General features: G+C 36.8%; 1 protein-coding gene across 7 annotated transcripts in view; it reads right to left on the reverse strand.

Annotated features, from left to right (window-relative positions):
• Window positions 1–24,216, reverse strand: part of lcorl (ligand dependent nuclear receptor corepressor-like) — a 159,994-nt gene that overhangs the window by 112,006 nt on the left and 23,772 nt on the right. For 6 of the 7 annotated variants that reach the window (XM_039751550.1, XM_039751549.1, XM_039751548.1 and 3 more), the window contains exons 2-3: window positions 6,704–6,769; window positions 1,978–2,057 (exon numbers count right to left, since the gene is read on the reverse strand). In XM_039751550.1, the coding sequence (XP_039607484.1) occupies window positions 1,978–2,057; window positions 6,704–6,769 (146 nt within the window). Of the gene's footprint in view, window positions 1–1,977; window positions 2,058–6,703; window positions 6,770–24,216 lie in introns of those variants that run through there. The other variant, XM_039751551.1, reaches the window with a different exon arrangement.

Below are 24,216 nucleotides of genomic sequence, written 5' to 3' on the forward strand. Positions count from 1 at the left end.
GCCGACTGCCTAGGTATATCCTGTGAATAGCCCAGTCAGTATTTGCACAACAATCGCTACACAAGTTGCCGCGATAATGTCAGGTTGGATGGGGAAAAAAAAAAAAAAACGCAACGAATCAACATCAAAATTTCTCGTGAATTTTCTCTATTTCCATAAAGCAGTTTGAGTAACAAAAACCATTCCTGTCCTTGATCATCCTTCCCTTTTTGCCTCCCTGTGATTTTTACTTGTTCCCTAAAATCAAAAGTGACCTGAAGGGAACACATTTTTCTTCAATGGATGAAGTGAAGACAAAAATGGCAAGCATGTTGAAGAGTCTCAAGAAAGAAGACTTCCAGTGCTGTTTCAATCAATGGAAGATATATATAGAGCAGTGTAGAGTTTGGGAGGGGGGAGTACACAGAAGGTGACAAATGTTTAAAATCCTGTAATTCATTATATATATGTTTTTTTTTTGTTTGTTTTTTTTTTTAAAGTTAGTTTTGTGTCTCACCTCGTATGTATGTGTATATATAAAATTAAATCTGTAGTCTAAAGACTAAAAATTTTAAAACAATACAGGCCAAAACCTGGTGGAAACAGGATCCAACCACCCATAGACTCAAATGCTAAGGACCAATTGATTAATCTTATGTTTTCCATATACTTTTTTGAATATATATGGAATCCAGTCATTAACTGACAGATGAAACTGTGTTCTTTGAGCTTACTGCTGCCTCTGTTTATTCAACATTCTAACTCATCTTTCTTATTCTCATCTCCCATTTTGTTTATTTTAACTTGTTTTTTCATGTTCTAATTGATCCTCGTGCAAAGAAGATTTCAATTTAGGTTTTAACTACTTTTTAAAAGATATTGTTGTGGGCGGTTTAATACATTGCACCCGACAAACCTGGTTTGTTTTATATATAGAGGGAGAAAAGAAGATTGAATAGTGGTTAAGAGTAGCGCGAGTCAAATGAAGCAATGCAAGTTCAGTAGTTATGCTTAGTTTATTGTGCAAATTGTTTTATATACCTTTAGCGCCAGGAAGTAAATTCTCTATTCAAGTTAAATATGTACAATGAATAAGGTTACATTTCAGTGAAATATAACATTTTAACAAGATACTTTAAGAATATGTAATGCAATTTTTATTATGTTATGCCCAGGGATGGAAGATATAAATATAGAGATAGACAGATAGAGATAGAGAGATAGATATAGATACAACAGTGAAGCAAAACTACTTTTATATAAAAAAAACAAAATAATTTAGGTAAAATTGTTTATTTTTTGCTGAAGCATCCAACAGATTTCAATAATACGGTACCTGAGAGTTAGAAAGGGTAAAAAAAAAGCCAGCACTAACAAATAATTGATCTCTCAAAAGAGACATGTTATCGTTGCTGAGGAATCACTAAAAAATTACTTGCCCTCCTGGCAAAAGTACATCTGAGACAACTTTGCCTCAGTTATACTTATCATGCTGGGTATTTTAAGCAGCAGGTTATGCCTTCCCTCATCTAAATGGATAGCTGTTATTCTAGTTGCACTTACCTGTGAATGAGCTACCCGAGTACTCCTATATTTGGCAATATAAGCAAACAAAAGCATAATGCGACTGAAAATTACAAAGTCTATAGCGTGGAATAATAGTCCTCACAGTTAAGTGATGGCTTTTATGTATAGTATTCATCCATGTTAAAACTAGTTTAGTTTGTCAGTGTGGAAAAAAACAGATAACTGACTGGATTCAGTTCTGAACAACAAAATATAGGTGTTTTATGTGCTATTTCATATCTGTGACTTTGCAAAAACCCAATAATGCTGTTACCCAAGACCAGCCTGTACACTTTATTTTTCTCCTGACATCAAGAATAGTAATTAAAAGACTACAAAGTATGTCAAAGTAAAATTCACCTTTTCATGCATATTATTGCATTTTCCTTATAAATAAAATAAAATGGGAATTTGGCTCATGACAGCACTTACATTAATTTTCTCTATTTGTAGGTTGCAGAAAGAACAGTTTTCATCAAAGGACCAGTCATTTACTTCATTTGGTTCACAGTCTGGAAAAAACAAAAAGATGATTTTTTTTTTGTCTAGAGCGGTCTTCTTTCTAGCTTTTTCTTCTATGCAGTTTCCACCTAAAACTTGGTTTAAAAGGTACAATAAATCAATTTGCTTTGTCTGCTAGGTATTACTAGCCTTTCATAAACCAAAATTTCTTGCTGAGCCACTGCACAGAAAAATGCACTTGCATAATCATCAAGTAACACAATCTTAAAGTGTATATCCCACTCTAGTGTATATATTAAGTTGTTTTTTTTTGTTATTTATGTATTTTCAGTAATATTTGAGACTTTTCTCTGCATCAAGAACTAGGGATTCCTAAATGTCTAATAAATATAAATTTAAATCATTCCTCTGTGCTTTCTTAGTGTAGAATAAGAGAAAAGCAAAAAAAAAAAAAAAAACAGTTAATTGAGATCAGTGTTATTAGTTGTCACTGATTATGAATCTGATTGAAGCAAACACATGAAGCCACAGTGGGCCCCCAGGACCGACTTTGAGAACCCCTACATTAACCTATGCTAAAAATCACAAAATTACTAGATATCCTGTTACCTAAAGGGTTATCAGTTCCATTCAGCCTGTTACCATTAGAATACAAGCCACTCACTGAACCATGAATCAGCTGACAGCCTGATTCCAAGTATTACTCTAGTATCAGCAGGAATTCTGAAGGGGACATTACCTGTACATTAATTGCATTAATTTGTTGGCTTTTTTTCTGAAGCATCCAACAGATTTTGATAATATGGTACCTGAGAGTTAGAAAGGGTAAAGAATGCCACTAATAAATAATTGATCTCTCAGAGACATTTATAATAAAGAAAGATTGTCCCACTTACCCATATGGATGAAGGTGGTCAAATAACATCAATAATTCAACTCAATTTGAATCTTTTTGCTTTAAAACTTGGTTTTTTTTCTTCTAGTATTTTACGCAACACAGAATATGTTCCTTAAATATCTTTAATACTGTATGTAATACAGTTCTGTTCTATGTTAAAAGTCATCGTTAACAATGGTACCCACTATGATTGCAAGAAGTACTTGAATTATTTTGTTTAAAATTAAAACGGATTAACAAAAAAAAAAAAAAACACACACAGTCAGGCACGTGATTGTTCATCTTTTTCAAAGGGACAAAAAACAGACATTTAACGAGATGAAGTAATCATTTCAACATATTGAAACATCCTAACAGTTGGGAAAGGTTTACCTTAATTTATTAAGAACATATATCAATTTCTAAGTTATAAATAAATTCTAAGTTATAAACCATTCACAAGGTGAACTTGGGTTACCAATATTATGTTCCCTGCATCACCCATTGGGCGACCAGCGATTTGCACGTGCCTGCAATCAGCTTGTAGTTGTTTTTATGGCACTGTGAATCTGCAGTTGCCATGGTAACAGACAAGCAACACCTCCTGACCTAATGACTACACACCAATAGCACTTATATCTCATATCATGAAGACCTTAGAGAGACTGTTCCTGGACTGTATCAGTCCTCTTGTGGTAAACCACCTGGGCCCACTGCAGTTAGCCCATTGGACAAAGACTGGAGTACTGGATGCAATTATCTATTTGGTCTACAAGACTTACTCATCTTGAGACAGCTGGCAGCACTATGAGAATTATGTCTCTTGAATTCTCCAACACATTTTAATACCATCCAGTCATCCCGGTAAGGGGTAAACTCTGGGATATGCAGGTGAATTAGCCTATGGCATCCTGGATTATGTACTGTCAGACAGACCATAGTTTGTGAAACTCAAGGACTGTGTTTTTGATATGGAAGTAAGCAACAAAGGAGCATCATAAGGATCAGTCCCATTTCCTTTTCTTTTCACTCTGTACACCTCAGACTATAAATATATCACCAGGTCATGTCACACGCAGAAATTTTCAGATGATTCTGCACTTGTGGGATGTATTGATAAAGGGGATGAGACAGAGTATAGGACTCTTTAAGTTAGTTTCTTGGTGCATAGAGAACTGTCTGCATCGTAACATCAACAAAACCAACAAACTGGTTGTTGCCTTTCACTGCACCAAAGACCTTCTATGTCCAATCTCTATTCAGGGTGTGGATGTAGAGTTGGTTCATTCCTACAAGTACTTGGGGTCCACATTAATGACAGGTTGGACTAGTCTTGGAAAACAGAGGAACTATATAAGAAATGGCAGAGCAGGCTTTTTCCTTTGGCAAAATGCTTCAATGTTATTAAAAAGGTGCTAATAATAATAATGATAAAAAAAAGATTATGCATCATCAATGGCCACCATGAATCTGAAAACAAGCATGGAATCTGTTTCCCTCAAGCAGTGTGTGGAATGTTACTCTAAGTAAATTCATTACATTACCAATTTAAAGAAGTTATATATGTAATTATAAAATGTAATGTGTTACAAATAGCATGTCACTTTTGTATTACTTCTTTTGTATGAAAAACTGCACATTTCACTTGCCAGGATTTATTCCTAAGCTCATTTACCTGTATGAACCTTCATGAAATTGACAGAAACACAGTCAAACATGATAATTTTCTTGTTTTATAAACATGTTTAATCTGTCATGTGCTGTGTAACTTATAACATCCATCCAATTTTTATATATGCAATCATAGCCCCTGAAGATTAGCAACATAAGCACAGGCCACTGCACAACCAGATTACACTCTTTCAATACATTTAGAGCAAATAATTAAAACCAGTGTTATTCCCATTAATAAAAAAGAAAAGCAAAAACTGGAAAAACTAAGGTGCTATAAAACTTTAAACCAGTAGCGTATCAAAATGTATGGGTAATACCCCTCTACAATAGCACAACAAAATACCCAAAAACATCAAAAAATGTCTTGACAGATTCGACAGAAACTTGGGACTTTACAGAAAAAAGAAAATTAGCCAACACGGGTTTTATTATTTTTAATATTTGTCAGCAATAAAGCTGTAACAGTAGAATATTCTTAGGGCCAGTTTAAACTTCACACTCAGAACAAATATGAGCATACATCATGGCTGCCACACAATCCCTACATTCACTTGACATAGTTTATTTTGTCATTTAAATAGAATGCTGTAAATGTCTTCTTAAAAACAACCCAGCTGTTAATTGCTACATGCTTCTGGGGCTTCCTCCTGCGCGGACAGCAGCGGCAGTCAGAGATTGCCACACAACACATTAAATTTATGATTTCCTAGTTCTCTGCACATTTAGAGTCCTTAGATTTATAGTTAATAGCACTTTCATGATGAAATGTGTTAAAGCATGTAGGATACATTTTACAGATAAATCATTAATTATTAACAGTATTAATCATATATAAAGTTACACATGAGGGTGGCATGGTGGCGGAGTGGTAGTGCTGCTTGCCTTGCAGGGACTCACGTCCCCTTTTTGTTCCCTGTCTGGAGTTTGCATGTTTTGCTGTTGGGTTTCTACAATGTGCCCTGGTTTCCTTCCAAGGACATGAAGGTTTGGGGTTGTGGTGATGCTAAAATAACATTTGTGTGTGTGTGTTCGTATTCACCTTGCGATGAGCTGATGCTTGGTCCAGGGATTGTTTCTGTCTCATGCCCACTGCTTGCTGGAATGGGCGTGTCCTTAGATTGATGGATATAATCATTAAACATCCATCCTTTTCAGAAATATTGTGGCAATATGTCCTTTGAATTTAATGGATTTTTCTGTCAATTCACAACAAAACAAAGCCAAAATTTGTTTTCTCACTGTCAAGATATCTTGCACTGTCACCCGGTGGAATCCTCCAGATTTACATAAAGTATGAATGCAAGTATAAACAGCACACTGCTCGAGTAGCAGAAGTGTCTACAGACCCACACGTCATATTTAGTATAAACCTGGCCTTAGGCAGCAAATCCCTTTTGATCTAAATCCTCCAAAGCTTTGTTGTGGTACAAGATTATAGGACAAAGTATTACAAATCTGACTAAAATTACCACTTTACAGGATCTGCTATAGGGTGAAACTGTCCTTATATCCAAAATTCTCATTATTCCTACTAATTACCTGTTTGAATTTAAAAGAATACAGTTTCCCCTACAACTGTGTTTTGCAAAGAAAATCAACAAAATATTTTACTCATGTGATATTGTATATAGCATGTTCAAGAATGGGCAGCACAGAGGTATCACTGTTGTCTCGCAGTAAGAGAAAAGAGGTCACATTACAGGTCTTCCTTACAAGAAGCTTGTATATTCTCCCCATTTCTATATGGATTTCCTCTGGATGCTCCCATTTTTCCCCCCAATCCAAAAACATGCAGTTAAGGTGGATTGGTGACACTAAACCGTATTTTTTAAATCAATTTAATTGTATCTTTAAGTTATCAAAAACAAAAAAATTTCTAGCTGACCCAAAACGTTTCAACAGTTGAGTATTTTAAATCTACCTATAATAAGTTTCTTCTAATATAACAAAGTAGCTGCTTTCTAGTATTTTGGTAACTGGGGTATTTCTATATCTTTTTCCTAGCTGAATATTTCAGTAAGGTTAATAAAAATTACTTGACATTACAAGTGATTGCTAGTCTAAAAAATATTATTATAGTAAAAAATTGATACTTTTGCTGATATGAAAATGATGAGAATTAAATACATAAAAGGTAACACATACCATCAAATATGCTAATATCCCTTAGCAGTCTTGGACCATAGATCCCCTCCAATATGCTTTCAAAACCTGCAACATATAAACAAATCCAGAGATAATTAGCAATGCAATAATGTAACTAAAAGGAATAATTTGATTCAAACAAAAAAAACTGGAAGTGGACAACTTAACATACATTATATTGCCAAAACGATGTAGACATCCCTCACAATTATTGAGAGCGGGTGTTACAGTCCCACCATTGTGAACTGTTGCTTAAAATCAAGCACATAATCATGTAATCTCTATTCATTGTTGTCATTCTAAACATTGTTAGTATAATGGGTCACACGAAAGAGATCAGTAACTTAAATATGGCACTTCCATAGAATGACTCTTTTGTCACAAGGCAGAATGTGAAAAGTCTGCTCTGGTTCATCTGCCCTTGTCAATTTTAAGTGCTATTATTGTGACGTGTGTCTAGGAACAACAACAACTCAGCCATGAAGTGGTAGACCACATACTAACACAGAGCAGCCAAGTACTGATGCACATGGCTTGTTAAAAATCAACAGACCTTGGTTCCATCATTCATACATATCCAAATTGCATCTGGAAGCAACATCAGAACAAGAAATGTGTGTCAGGAGCTTTATGAAATGAGTTTCCATGGTCAAGCAGCTGCACACAAGCCTAAGACCACTATACATAATGTTAAGTGTCAGCTAGAGTGGTGTAAAGCTTCTGGAGCAGTGAACATAGTACAGCCTGATTCATCACTCTGAAGCATTATGTGACAGTCAGATGGACGAATATGAGTTGTGAATGTCAGGAGAATGCTACTTTTAGGACTGCACAGTACCCACTAGAGATTTAAAGATTTATCAATGTTGTTTCTTGTCCTAGTGTGTGTGTACATACATACATACATACATACATACATACATACATACACACATACACACATACACACATACACACATACACATTCTGTATTACATCTTGCCTGAAGAAGGGGCATGAGTTGCCTCGAAAACTTGCATATTGTAATCTTTTTAGTTAGCCAATAAAAGGTGTCATTTTGGTAGTCTTTTCTCTACATTCATAATGGCTAACACTGTACAACACCCTAGTACTACAGAGGGAAAATGGTCTAGGGCTGTTTTTCAGAGATTGAGCTACACCCCTTGGGATAACTAAATAAAGACATCTTTTGAAAATGGCACACTTCCAATATTGTGGCAACAGTTTGGCAAATCCCTTTCTCTTCTAGCATTAGCTTGTTTCTGTGCACAAAGCCAGATCTATAAACACATGTTTTGACAAGTTTGGTGTAGATGAATTCCAATTGCATGCACTAAGCCATGACCACAACCCTATCGAACACCTTTGGGAAACACTGGAATGCTAACTGCAAGCCAGGTCATCTCATCCAATGCCAGTAACTAACCTCACAAATGCTCTTTTGTCTAAATAGAAGCAAGTTCCCAAAGACATACTCCAAAATCTTGTGGAATCTGGAGGGCTTCAAAGAGTGTAGGCTAGCTCAATATTTAATGTCCATGGGTTTTGGGAGGTGATGTCCAATAAGCTCATACAGGTATGATGTTTAGATGTTCACAAACGTCTGACGACATAGTGTATAGCATATGTCTCATGTTCACTATGAGGTGCTATGTACAGTTACTCAACCAAACGTTAATGAATGCCTAACTGACATGTGGGTCACAGTGCCATTTCCTTGAGGGATCCAAGGGTGAAATCTAAACAGATCCCAGAACTCTAAGCTGTTAGCAGCCTGAGGAAATCCACTCAGTTGACCAGATGGGTGTTGTGTCTGCTGCAGTTAAAATTCATAATTTGTTGCTGTAAGGGTTGTGCAAATATTGTGCCTGAAACCACTCTTGAAAGTGCACACATCAGTATCAACAGTGGCAACCTTTAACTCTTGCCTAGAACTTTCCCTACAAACGCAAATTGAATAAGCTCGATCCAGCAGTCCTATATATAGATTATTATAAGAAGGCTTAAGGGTGAGGTCTGGCCACCTATATCAAAAGAAATTAAGGGGCATTATATCTGTGTGTTTAGTGGTTCAGGATATACGCATGACACTGCTGGAAAAAGTGTTGTGCACAACAAAGTGTCTGAACTTTGCCCTTCACAGGAAAGACTTTTAGAAACCAGCACTCAATGAACATCAAATATGTTTTAGTGAAAGAAAACCTGGTTTATGATTCATCTTTCATTTGTGACTTTGGCTCTGGTTCAGTCCTAACAACCTCTGGATATCAAACTAATTTTGTGTATGAACTTCTAATGTGTCCAAGTATTGACATTCAATACCATTGACAAATGGGGGGAGGGAGGAGTGGGTGAGGGACACATACAAAACTGAAGAACAAAATGTAAATAAAAAAAAATCAATTCACTATATAAAATAATTCATCAGATAACTCTTAGTGTATTTGTTCACAAGCCTGACTGTCACACATTCAAAAAGTCAATAAAAGGGGAAAAAAGAACAGCAGTATAGTTTTCTATAAACATTTACAATGAATGAAAAACATTGCAGTTGAGGTTCTGCATTTGTTTAAGTGAAATGTGTTCAGTATCATCATGTGTAAACATTATTATAACTAAAGCACTTCCAAATATTTTCTAGGGCACCCCATTAACTAACCAAACACTAGGACTTCAAAATTGTGATCAATGCTCCAAAGGAATAGGCACAGAAACTGCTCAACTAAATAAAGAGTAAGAGGCAATTTATAGAATGTGGAAAACTACTTTTCTGTAAATGGTTCATCTTTTCAAAATCTATTCACATAGTTCTTATGTGTTCAGACACAATTTAATATTACTGCTATTTCATCATGCTTACATACATTTACATATTTCTTTGTTGATAACATTTCATTAAAGAATTTATTGCTAATACAATAAAAGTATACACAGCAGTCTGGTTGAAGAGAAAACCAAACAATTTCTAAAAAAAGTGCAACTTTGAAACACACTTTTATTAAAAAGTTTACTGTCAGCTTAAAAAAAATAAAGCACCCTCTTAAAATGAAATCATACATCAGTAACCTAATACGGACTACAAGAGTAAACAGAGAAAGTGACTATGCATGCATTTTACTGACAGAACACACATTGAATCAAAAGGAGAAACAATAAAGAAAATGTACATGAGCACAAAGATGTACAATCATGCCTTAACGTGCCTGTGCTAAACAAAGAGGACGACTGAATTCCACAGGACACCGTTTTGAAGGCAGCAGTTTCTAAGGATGCTTAGATCCAGTTTTTAAGGCCAATACTGATCACTAATTTCATGTTACTTGATCGTTCGATTCCGATACCAACTCCAATTTTTTTCTCTTTATCCTTTCAAAAAAACATTTTACACTAATTTCCTGCATAACCAGGAAAATAGAAATCTTCTGTCCTACATTAAAGTGTATTTTTATAATTAAATTCTACACCACAGGTGTTAACAGTTTAATTTTTATTAGGCTTATTTTTCAGTGACCATAAGATACTAAAATAAATAAAATTACATTAACTACATACTTTAATATCCACTAAAATATTTATCCACAATACATATGGCAAAAAAGAAATTAAAATGCTTCTCATAACTGTTGTACCGTTTAGTTTTTTTCTGTAATATACCTATGTGAAAAAAAACTTTTAAGGCGGCTGACCGGAGATGTGGCTATAAGTTGGTCGGTGCCTGTCGTGGCAGCAATCCCCAAACCAGTTGGTGGACACCGGTGGTTAGGGATGCCGTCAAGCTGAAGGATTCCTACAGGACCCTTTTGTCCTGTGGGACTCTGGGGGCAGCTAATAGGTACTGGCAGGCCAAGCAGAATGTGGCTTCGGAGGTTGCCGAGGCAAAAACTTGGGCATGGGAGGAGTCTGGGGAGGCCATGGACAAAGACTTTCGGACTGCTTCGAGGAGATTCTGGTCCACCATCCGGCGTCTCAGGAGGGGGAAGCAGTGCAGTGTCAATACCGTATATGGTGGGGATGGTGCACAAATTCCAGAACATCGAGAAGTGTGTAAACTGATGACATGAAGAATGATCTTCACGCTGAACTGGAATTGTCCCCGAATAAATCAAAGTCATCCAGATGATCAGGATCACCTTGTAAATGTGTGTGTATATATAATTCGCTGTGAATAACAATTTGCTGAAATTCGCTGATCAACACTACTGATAACATTAAAGGAAACATTACCACTTTGTAGAAACAGGCACAAGTGATATACATGGTTATAAATGCAAGGTTAGGTTTTTGGATTAATTAATTTACACTGGTATAACTTTTAACTGTTTTTCATGCATATAAAAGTTGTACTTGAATCCTAGGCCTGTGTATATTCCCTGCTAAATGAAGCTGCACAGCTTTCCCATGGGAATCATTAAGAAAATATTCTGTAACTAAAGAACACATATGGGTGCAGCACTAATCAAGTTCTTAAAAATGATGCACAATTATGTATATCAAATACCTAGCACAAATATCAAAGTGTCCTTCGTAAGAAAAAAATATGTTACATACATAATTAAAGTACAAATATTAAGGTCACATATCCGAAGTCTCCTGTTTGAACAAGGTAAGTTACCATTCAAAGAGTAAGCACTGCGAGTCTTCTGTTACAGATTTGTACAGGACAGTAATTAACTTTAGCTTGTGAAAATATAGGGTTCAGTGCTGGCACAGTAATGTTAGACATCTCTCACCATAATGACTTGAACTCTTTTGTATGCTGAAAACATAAATGATATAGATGTTACACTTTTTTGAGGATATTAAAACTGCAAAAACTACAAGAAACATTGAAAATACAAAACAAAAATGTTCTTACATAAAATTTTTCTCTTCATGTCCTGTATATCTTAAGGCTTTTTGAATCTCTTAAAAATTTGCTATAGTGCATACAATCATACATTCAAAATATACACCATTGACCACTCAAATGCAGTGGGTCTCCATTGAAAAGCATAAATTTAACAAACATGATTGCAAAAATCACCCCACCCCTCAAGTTTGTCAGTGAACATCTAAATAACACAGAGGGGGCTTGGGAGAAACTGCAGTGGTCAGATGAAACCAAACTTGAGCTCTCTGGCATCAACTTGAACCGCCGTGTTTGGAGGAAGAGAAATACGGAGTATGATCCAAAGAACACCATCCTCACAGTCAAGTATGGTGGTGGAAACATTATGCTTTGGGGCTGTTTTTCTGCTAAGGGTACAGGGTGACTTCTCCACATTGGAGGGGCCACGTACCATAAAATCTTGGATGAGAACCACCTTACCTCAGCCAGAACACTGAAGAAGGGTTGTGGATGGGTCTTACCAGCATGACAATGACCCAAAACATACCACCAAGGCAACAAAGTGGCAAAAGAAGAAGCACATCAAGTTCATGGAGTGGCCTAGCCAGTCTCCAAGCCTCAATCCTAAAGAAAAATCTGTGGAGGGAGGTGAAGTTTCGAGATGCCAAGCAGCAGCCAGGAAAACCTAGAGGATTGAAAGAGCATCTGTAAAGAAGAGTGTGCCAAAATCCCTCCCGAGACGTATGCAAACCTGGTGACCAACTACAAGAAATGTCTTACCACTGTGCTTACCAACAAGGGTTTCTCTACCAAGTGGTAAGTCATGTTTTGTTTGGGTATCAAATACTTCTCTCAATGCCACACAAATCAATGTATAACTTTTACGTAATGTGTTTTTTTTCTGGATTTTTAGAGATAGTTTCTTTTCTATGTATAAGTGAGCAAACTTACAAATTCAGCAGGGGATCAAATAATTATTTACCACACTGTAGTCAAAAATGAAATTTACTTATTTAACACTTGAAGTGCCACTTTTTTTTGTACTAAAACTGTCAAAGCTACTTTTAAGTGGAATAGGAATACTTTGTCCTCATTAATGGCCCATCAACTTGGCATCCTGATAATGCATTCAGACTATATTGCCAAAGCCTATATACTGCCTGAATGAAAGCATATACAGCACCCTCCACAATTATTGGCACCCCTGGTTAAGATGTGTTCTTAGGCTTCTAATAAATTTTTTTCCCCAAAAAAATATATGCTCACAACACAAAAAAGAGAAAAATACAACCTAATTGAAGTACATTTATTCATTGGGAAAAAAATCCCACATTAAGAAATAATTTTTTTTACATGAAATCATGTGGGCCACAATTATAGGCACCGCTGTTGTTAATATTTTGTACAACCCCCTTTTGCCAACAAGATAACACTTCTCCTATAACATTTCACAAGGCTGGAGAATACAGAGACAGGGATTTTTGACCATTCCTCAGTGCATAAGAGAGGACCTAGAACACTGGACAATATAGAAAGACTGTGCACCCTTCTTCTGCTCACCCCACAGCTTTTCATTGGGGTTCAGGTCTGGGGACTGACAGGCCATGGGAGGAGCTTGATTTTGTGTATGCTGAGCCATTTTTGTGTAGATTTTGCCATATGTTTAGGGTCATTATCCTGCTGGAAGACCCAATGATGACCCATCTTCAGCTTTCTGGCAGAGGCGACCAGGTCTGGATTTAAAATGTCCTCGTATCTCAAGGAATTCATGATGCCATGCATTAAGATTCCCAGGGCCTTTGGAAAACAAACAGCCCCACAGCATCACAGATCCTCCACCATAATTTACAGTGGGCATGACCTGCTTTTGTGCATACTCATTCATGGATTCATGCCAGACCCACTTAGAATATTTGTTGCCAAAAAGCTCAATTTTAGTCTCATCTGACCAAAGCACGCAGTCCCAGTTTAAGCCCCAGTACTGCTTAGCAAACTCCAGACATTTACACTTGCGACTGTAGCTGAGAAAAGGCTTTGTCCTTGCATGTCTCCAAAACGGCTTGGCATGGAGATAGTGTCTTATGGTTGTCATGGAGACTTTGTGACCCCAAGATACCACTCTTTGGTGCAGTTCTCCAACATTGAGCTTTGGATATTTTTTTTACTTCTCTTACCATCCTCCTCACTGTGCATGGTGGCAAGATAAACTTGGGTCCTCGTCCAGCCTTGTTTGTCACCGTTTCCGTTGTTTTACACTTCTTTATTATTCCTCTTGACTGTAGATACAGGCAGGTTTAGCAAGGAGCCATTACCTGACTTATGAAGTTCAACACACATCTGCCTTACATGAATGGCATGTTCTCGTGTTTCCCATGTTGAAGAGTGTCTAAGGGCAATAGGACTCTCTGTGTCACGTCATATTTATACCCCAGGGATGCAGGAAGTCATTAATTACTAATTAAGTTCCAATTTACTATGATCAACTTTAAAAACTAAACTAGAAATTACAAAAATGCTTCAATTAATTATTGCCAATAATTGTGGCACACATGATTTCAAGTAAAAAAAAAAATTCTTTACATGGGATTTTTTTCCCCCAATGAATAAATGTACTTCAATTAAAGGCTGGATTTTTCTGTTTTTGTGTTGTCAGCCTATATTTTTTGGGGAAAGAAAAATAATTTTTTAGTAGCTTAAGAACACATCTTAACCAGGGGTGCCAATAATTGTGGAGGGTGCTGTATATATTATAATTTGCATGCACATTACTTCATTCTACCAAGATGAAGAAAGACCCAAAGGGATGCTGCAACAGTGTCATCAAACTGCACAAAAGCCAAATGTCTTCATCAGCCACCATGAATCTGAAAACAAACATGAGCGATACTTTCCTTGTGTTTTTAAATAAATTTAGTCCTTCCTCCTTGATTGATGAAATAAACAGGATCCATCCCCTTTTTATACCTCTGACCTGAGCACCCGATGATTTGAAATAGACACTGGTTACTGGCCTTCTGTTGCAGTTGCCCCAGAGAAGTTCATTCAGTTTAAATTATTTTTCTTGTTATTGTGCCTATTTTCTTGCATTTAATGTCTGGAATAAACTATAAATAAAACTAGCACATACATACATTTTCATACCAGTTTCTTCCAGCACTGGATTACAGGATGGGAGATATTGCCTTTCCTAGCAACCCTGGGCACAGTGCAGGAAACAGGCAGCCCTGTGTGCAGGGCTAGTCATAGAGACACATACACCTAAACCAGCCACTTTTGAGGTGCAGGTGGCAGTCACTGGGTCGCAAGCACATAGAACTTGTTTATTGTATTAGCCACCCCACTCACATCCCCACCTCCACCGGAATAAACCGATCTGTATGAGATTTTTCATCTAGTTTCTAACAGAGCTCACTTCACCAAGCACTTGCTTAGCAGCCCCAATGGATGGATATTGTAGCAATATTTATAACACAAGCTGAACCTGGCAATCGGCAAGTGCACATTAGCTTAGTGGACATTAATGCTATAATATTCAGTACTCTAAATGGGGACATCGGGGTGGTGATTAGTTGCTATATTCTGTGTTTATATGCGTCAGAAATAATAATGTGCATGTTTGTAAATGCCTTATTTTTTTAATTGTCCTTTACTTTTTCTGTGCTGATTTGTTGTTAAGCACGGTTACACATCTTTAAAAAGGTTATACATGTATATAAATAAAATGACCTGGTTACTTACAATTGAGCCAAAGCTATTTTTCCGCAAATTAAATACTGCGATAATAAAATCTTCAAATAGCAACTTTCTTAATGTTCTAGTGTTCTTGATATTACAATGTAAACTTCACATTACAATGTAATAAAATTCTATATTTAGTCAGAGGAGAATAAATAAATAAAATGCTCGGTTATTAATCTGATATTATTTAAGCAGTATAGAAGAGGCATTTCTCCTTTTTTATTGATTTGGCTGGAACTATACAGTTTTTAAAATCTTCAGGTATTAGTGAAACTGTCAATAACACAATTCATTTTTTAATATGCGTTTATTACAGAAAATGCAATGAAAGCTTAAAGTGTGGGGCTGGTAGAAGGTATGCAAAATAATACAATTCATTCACTTTGACATGGCTTGATTTAAAACAAAGTTGTTGTTTTTTTTATACTTTTCATAGGGCACTACTTAACTTGCATTTCTTGCAAACAAATTTTTTCTGCATTTTTAGGGAACTTGTTTTTTACATTAAAGCTAAAATGTGACATTTTTCATAATTAATTTCAAGCAATGTGTGCTTTGATTTCAGTTCTTCAAAATCAATAAATAACCATAAATGCTTCATCTCTGTGTGTTTCATTCAATTATTTTAAAATCATCATCAAGATATGCACCCTTTAATTGGGGAAATAAAATCCCATGTTTAATAGCTGAGCACAGTACAAACCTTGTCAGTGAATGAAGAGGGCCAAAAAAAAAAAAAAAGGCACCAAAATAATCGTTCATTAATCATAGTCAGGTAAAATATTCAATTAAACCTTGATATTGATTCCTGGTCACATTGCCCAGCCCTATGACCAACCATAAACAACTATACATCATTAGAATGCTATGAACCTCAACTATCTAATTTTAATGAGTTTTTCACTGTATGCAGGTTGACGCAGTAGGGATAATTAATAACGAAGACTAACTCAGTTGTGACATGCTGCTCACCTTGGCATACATATGTGCATATCTCATATTTAAATCATAAACGAGAGCAGACAACATGGAAACGATTTATCGAAAGACGACAACACCGCTTAGGTGTGCAAAAATACCATTACAGCTTTTGATTGTCTTGTGGGTTTACTGCAACATACAAAAACAACTTTAAAATATGTACACTTAAGTAGTTACAATAGCTGCAATCAAATCATATTCTTTCTCCCTTAAAAAACACCTGATTCAGGGCTAAGCACAATGCTGCATCAGTCTGTCCATCTTAAAGACAGCACATGGTTTATAAAGACAGCACATGGTTTATTCTTGCATTTGCATACACTGTGGAGTCTGCTGTGTGAAAATGTTGCAGGTAAGCTGCCTTCCACTGCTTTACTCATTTGCAGCTCACTGGGCCCACAAAGCGTCATTTTACGTGTTCTCTTTTCCCTATGTCAAATTGGTGTTGGCAATGCATCAAGATTACTATCATAAATGAGAAAAAAAAAACGGACAAAACTATGTTAAAAATTTAAAAAAAAATTCTTAAAACTGAAATAAAATTAAAACTATTGGTGGTTTGGAGTTTTCTGGTTTTTAATGGCACATAACTATGGGCTTATATTAACAGTAAACAGATACTAGATTTAAAACTAAGCCTATAGTTCTCTCCAATTGTGAGAAAAAAACTCCATAAAACTTTCTTTAAATTTACCATTATAACCATGATTAACCACTGAAGACCAAGAACTAGAGACAAAAGGTAGTGAATAAACGAAGAATACAGCTAGGGAAATCTGGCAGACTGAGGGGTTTGACCAGAGTAAATGTTAAAACTATCCACAACAGCCAAATGATGAGGAAATGTATCCTTTATATCAAGATAAAGAATCTATGTTTAATTTCAAGTTTACTTTTGCTGTCATAAGCATGCCTCAGAAAATGACAAAAAGCATGTTTTCTTTGATCAAAACCTTTGCTGTTTCAAAGTGGCTGTATTTGTTAAGTTTTGTTCTCACTTTTGGACCTCAGCCACATTTACATTCATTTTAAAAAACAAACAGGGAAGGTATTTCTGAAATATATTAGAAATGCTTTACTTTAGAACACAATTATATGTGCCAAAGGGAGTATAAACTGTGATTGTGAAGAAATAAATTTGACTTAAAAAATACAGAACTTTAATATCAAGATGAATGGACACAATATCATGAAAAAAAAAAAAAGCAACCCAAAGTGGAACCACCATTTGCCAAATCACCAGATGCTAAACCAGACGAGTGAAACAAAATGGCTTGCTTAATATACTTTTCTTAAGTTGCATAGGCCTCACACCACTACACCAACAGCAAAGCCTTTTTCTTCAGTAAATTAATTTCTATTACATTAATATTGAGATAAGAGGGTGAACTGGATCTAACCACTATAGAAAAAAATATGCGGGAAGGCCAAGACATCTTAAATACATGCTAAATACCACTGTCATCTGAAACAGTAAAAAGATGATTCTTGGATGTTGGTCTTAATAAGCAGATTTTCAAAGAAAAAGCTGTATGTGAAATGGCATATAAAGTGAAAAGGTTAAAAATCAGCAAAAAGAACAGGCATTAGACAAAAGGTGACTGAAAAACTGTATTATGCTCAGCCTGCAGTCATCTTTTTTTCCCCCACTGATAACGACACTGGCATTTGGTGTGTATTTAGTGAAGACGACAACTGAGGACCTGTAAGGCATTGGTTTCTCAAACTATGCACTCTGATGTTTGTATCCTTTTATGCAGCTGCTCATTTGGACCTTCTTTTTCTTTTCTTATCCTAGTTAGATCCAGTTTACCATCTTCTCTCGAGATATTTACAGTCATCTTTGGGAAAGAAATCTTCGGGTTTTTAGGGAAACAGAGTAACTTCATCCTGCAAAAAAACAATAGACTGACATGTTTCTTGAGAATGCTGATTAATTTTAGTGAATTTCAACCCAGAATAATAAACACACTAACAGGATAACAGGTTTCAGTGGTGTAAATGCAGTTAGAAAGGTTTCGCCAGTTACAAGTTAGCATTAACACATGACTCATTAAGGATGAACTACAAGAGTTTAACATTTAGCCACTGGAGGAACTGCCGCTAAAAAAAATGGTGCTTTGCAGCCATATGTGACTAATTTAAAAAAAAACTGTCATTTCAAGCAGTAACAGTCATTATATACAGTGGGTATAGAAAATATTCCCTTTTTTGCTTTACAGCCTTAAATAAAAACACACAAACCAATAATTTTTTCCAGCTTTACTTGCTCAATGCAATCTATAACATCCAAGTGAAAGATATAACAGCTAGAGTTCAGAAGATTTTTAAAAAATAAAAAACAAGAAATACTGAGATTAATAAAGGATCAACCCCCTCCTAAACTCAATCAGGTGTACGTGCCTACCATTTTCATTGCAGACCATGGTTACTGGCTTCCACCTGTGATTAATTGTTGTCAGTGTGATTAGTGAAGCATAAAAACAGCTGTTCCTAGAGCATTCTCTTGCTTGGTAGCACAACTGACAGCAAACTGACAATGGGTAGCAAGCCACTTTCAAAAGATCTCAGGGACAGAGTTGTGGACAGACATAAGGCAGGAGATGGATACAAAAAAATCTCAAAGGCTTTATCAATCCCAAGGAGCACAGTAAAGTCCATAATAAAGAAGTGCCAAGTGTTTGGTACTACTAGGACCCTCCCTGGATCCCGCTGTCCCTCCAAACTGGATAGAAGAGCAAAGAGGAAACTGGCAAGAGAGGCAACCAAGAAGCCAATGGCCATTTTGAAGGAGTTACAGGATTTTAGGGTAAAGAGTGGTCGTTGCATGTGACAACAATTTCACAAGTGCTCCGCAATTGTAACTTGTTCGGGACGGTCGCAAGGAAAAAGCCACTTCTCAAGAAAGGCCACATTAAAGCTTTTTTGATTTTTGCCAGAATGCACCTTGAAGATTCTGATGCCAAGTGGGAAAAGGTCTTATGGTTAGAGGAGACCAAATCAAACTATTTGGCCTCAATACCAAATGGCACACCTGGCGGAAATCCAATGCAGCTCACCATTCATAACACACCATACCTACAGTAAAGCATGGAGGTGGCAGTATCCTGTTGTGGGGGTGTTTCTCTGCCGCAGGGCCTGGGGCCCTCGTTAGGGTAGAAGGAAAAATGGATGGGGCAAAACACCGTCAAATTCTTGAGGAATTCTACTACCCTCTGTCCTGCTCCACTGACAGACTGATATCATCGTTCCTCTCCCACACTATGAGACTCTTCAATTCCACCCTTGGATAAACGTTAACACTATACAAGATTATAGACCAGGGGTGGGCAATTATTTTTCCAAAAGGGCCACATAAGAAATTGGAATGGTTTTAGAGGGCCGGAATATATATAATATACTTAATACCTTTAATATAATAATATTCTTAACTAATTTCCAATATATATATATGATATCCCACTATAAGAAACAGTAAATAAAACATTACAATGAGAAAATGTAGAAGAGATAGATAGATACAGTGGGATGCAAAAGTTTGGGCAACCTTGTTAATAGTCATTATTTTCCTGTATAAATCATTGATTGTTACGATAAAAAATGTCAGTTAAATATATCATATCGGAGACACACAGTGATATTTGAGAAGTGAAATGAAGTTTATTGGATTTACAGAAAGTGTGCAATAATTGTTCAAACAAAATCAGGCAGGTGCATAAATTTGGACACCACAAAAAAGAAATGAAATCAATATTTAGTAGATCCACCTTTTGCAGAAATTACAGCCTCTAAATGCTTCCTGTAGGTTCCAATGAGAGTCTGGATTGTACTTGTTCCTCTGCATGAATGCCTTAGTGGATTTTGAGCAGTGTTTCAGGTCGTTGTCTTGTTGACGGCGCAGCTTCAGCTTTGTCACCGATTCCTGGACATTGGTCTCCAGAATCTGCCGATACCGAGTGGAATCCATGCGTCCCTCAACTTTGACAAGATTCCCAGTCCCTGCACTGGGCCCACAGCATGATGGAACCACCATAATATTTTACTGTAGGTAGCAGGTGTTTTTCTTGGAATACTGCGTTCTTTTTCCTCCATGCATAACGCCTCGTTATGCCCAAATAACTCAATTTTAGTTTCATCAGTCCACAGCACCTTATTCCAAAATGAAGCTGGCTTGTCCAAATGTGCTTGAGCATACCTCAAGCGGCTCGGTTTGTGCTGTGGGCAGAGAAAAGGCTTCCTCTGCATCACTCTCGCATACAGCATCTTCTTGTGTAAAGTGCGCCGAATGGTTGAACTATGCACAGTGACTCCATCTGCTGCAAAATGATGTCGTAGGTCTTTGGTGCTGGTCTGTGAGTGGACTCTGACTGTTCTCACCATTCGTCGCTTCGGTCTACCCAAAATCTTTCTTGGTGTGCCACTTTGAGCCTTAACTTGAACTGAGCCTGTGGTCTTCCATTTCCTCAATATGTTCCTAACTGTGGAAACAGACAGCTTAAATCTCTGGGACAGCTTTCTGTATCCTTCCCCTAAACCATGATGGTGAACAATCTTTGTCTTCAGGTCATTTGAGAGTTGTTTTGTGACCCCCATGTTGCTACTCTTCAGAGAAAATTAAAGGAGGAGGGAAACTTACAACTGACCCCCTTAAATACTCTTTCTCATTATAGGATTCACCTGTGTATATAGGTCAGGGGTCACTGAGCTTATCAAGCCAATTTGAGTTCCAATAATTAGTTTTAAAAGTTTTGGAATCAATAAGACAACGGTGCCCAAATTTATGCACCTGCCTGATTTTGTTTGAACAATTATTGCACACTTTCTGTAAATCCAATATACTTCATTTCACTTCTAAAATATCACTGTGTGTGTCTCCTATATGATATATTTAACTGACATTTTTTTATCGTAACAACCAATGATTTATGCAGGAAAATAATGACTATTAACAAGGTTGCCCAAACTAATAAACAACCAAGGAAAGTAACATTGCAACAATGCACGTGCGCGCGCCTGTGTGTCTGTCTCTGTCTCTCTCTATAGAGAGAGAGAGAGAAAATTCTATTTAATGAACAATCACAAAAACAGTTTAGAAAATTTTAATTTTTGCAATGTTTAAAAAAACCAGCATCTTAACGTAAAATAGCAGCATCAACTTACAGTAAACCAAACATGTCAAACAAAGTGTGGAGCACAAAATTATTGAACTATTTAAGGAACATTTATAAAAACTATTTAGAAAATGTGCATTTTTTGCAGCATTTAAAAAATAGCATAACTTTATTGGCTAGTTTTTAAAGACCAACATCACATTAATTTGTCTCATTTCTTTTGGTGTTCAGTGAGAGAAATCTAGCCTGTTTTGGGCTTGAACAAGTGCATTGAAGTCAGGTTGAATATCTAAGGTGGATATGCGAAGGACAGCACACAAGTGATCATCGCTGAGAGAGGATCTATATCTGAATTTGTTAAACTTCATAACTGAGAATGTTTGTTCACAGATGTAGGTTGATCCAAAGAGAACCAACATCCTCTGAGCAGGACTCCTCAAGTGTGAGAAGATTTCCTCTTCGAGAGAGGAGTAAAACAGTGATACAGACTTAAAATGCTCGGCCAGTAGATTATCAGACTGCAGATCAATGAGTTCAAGCTGGACATCACTGGATGCATTATCCACACTATAAGTAAAGGGAGAAGAAATCATGTGCATTTCACTCTCAACTGTTTTGAAGTCTTCAAATCTTCTTGAAAACTCACAATGCAGTGCCCCTAACATGGATGAATACTTGTGGAGGTGATCAGCTGATAGTGTGACTTCTTTCAGTGTTGGCTTGTGAGTGAGAATGTTGCCCTCTAATTGACTTGAAAGAAAGTTCAAGTTTCTCATGAAAGCTGTCACCAAGCTATACATTTCATGTGCAAAGATGCCCTTGCCTTGCAGCTTGGTATTTAGTTCATTCATTAGTGCAGTCACATCAACAGCAAAGGCCCGATTTGCAATCCAGTGTGTATCTGACAGCTCTGGAATGTCCTTATCTTTCCTGAATCTCTGCTCTCAGGTCCCATACTCTTAAGCACCTTGCCAAGGCTGAGCCATCTCACAGCTGTCCGGTAGCCTGTCACTATGTTCACTTTCATGCTCCTCTAACAGTGAAACAAACCATCTGTGATTCAGCGCTCTTGCCCTGATGAAATTAACTATTTTAGTTACAACATTAACAACATAGCTAATTTTTGGCACTGACTTGCACAACACTTCCTGATGAATGATACAATGCAAAAATATAAATTTCTGTTCTAGGTTAATTTCAGTCACTTTATCTTGCATCCGCCTCAAAAGTCCAACATTTTCCCCATCAGATTTGGACAGCCGTCGGTTGTAACACCTACCAGTTTGTCCCATTTTAATCCCAGCGTGTCCATGGATGCATTTACCTCTGTGAACAAATCACTCCCTGTTGTAGTCCCTTTCATTGGCTGCACAGCTGCCAGCTCCTCCGTCATCTCAAAGTCTTTTGTTAATCCATGTACAAAAATAAGTAACTGGGCTGTATCACGGACGTCACAGCTCTCGTTCAGAGCCAAGGAAAACAAGACAAAATTTTCTGTTTTCTTTTGCAGTTGAAGCTCCAAATTCCCCGCCATGTTCTCGACCCGCATCGTTACGATGCGCCTCGAGAGAGACATTTGCAAACGCAACTTTTTTCTCAGGGCATATTAGCGCTGAAGACTCCACCAAACAGTCTTTGATAAACTCCCCATCAGAGAATGGCTTACTGTATCTTGCAATTTTGTGGGATATTACAAAGCTGGTCATGACCACTGCATCCCTGGATGAGTGGAGCTTTGTAAAAAATCCTTGTTGCTTTTGCAGTTTAACTAGCAAATCTTCCAATGCTCGTGCCCGCTCTGCATCACTGAAATTCTTATTTTTTTCCGCGTTTACTCTCGTAATAGCGATTCAAATTGTATTCCTTAAACACCGCTATATATGTTCTCCACACACTAAGCACACAGCTTTATCTTTGATTTCAGCAAATAAATATTTAGAAGTCCATGCCTTGTTAAAAACTCAACATTCTGCGTCAATTTTTCTTTTAACGTTAGCTGACATATTTAAGGGCTAAGAGCTAATTTCTTGGAAGCTGTTCAACACATTCGCTGAAGTGCATAAGTGCACTGGTAATTAAGAAAAACAACAGTGGCCTTCAAAATAAAAGCCGTGCAACTGTATTTTGTGCACCTATTACAAAGTAATAGATGTTGCTACACTTTTAATACAAACTCACGTGGGCCGGTCAAAGGTACTCAGTGGGCCAGATGTGGCCCGCGGACCATAAAATGCCCAGGTCTGTTATACCTCCTTGAATTTTTTAACTTTGTATTTTTATCACTCTTTAATTAATATGGTTTTAAACAGTATGCTGCTGCTGGAGTATGTGGATTTCCCCTTGGATATTAATAGAGTTATCTATCTATCTACCAAAAGTTGAAGATGGGCAGAACTTTTACCTTTCAACACAACAAAGACCCAAACATACGGCAAAATTGACCTTTCAGTGGCTGGCAGAGAAAAAAAGAGAAGGTCCACATGTGGCCCAGTCAGAGCCCAGACCTAAATCCCACTGAAAATCTCTGGAAAGATTTGAAGATAGTAGTCCATCAGCGTTCACCATCCAATTTGACCGAACCTGAACAGTTCTGTAAATTGCTCAATCTAGATTTGCAAAGCTGATAGAGAAGTACAGACTCAAGCCTGTCATTAAAACAAAAGGTGGTTCAACAAAATATTGATATTGGGTGGTGATCCTCAGTAAATCTTGTTTTTGATTTTTGTATACATTTTTCTGAACTGTAGCTGTAATATCTTTCACTTCATTGAATATGTAAAGCTGGGACGAAATATTTATGTGTTTTCATTTAAGACTGTAAAGCATATAAATGTGAATAATTCGAACGGGTTGAT

This window comes from Polypterus senegalus, chromosome 4 (genome assembly GCF_016835505.1).
Source record: "Polypterus senegalus isolate Bchr_013 chromosome 4, ASM1683550v1, whole genome shotgun sequence".
In the NCBI taxonomy this organism is placed as follows: domain Eukaryota; kingdom Metazoa; phylum Chordata; class Cladistia; order Polypteriformes; family Polypteridae; genus Polypterus; species Polypterus senegalus.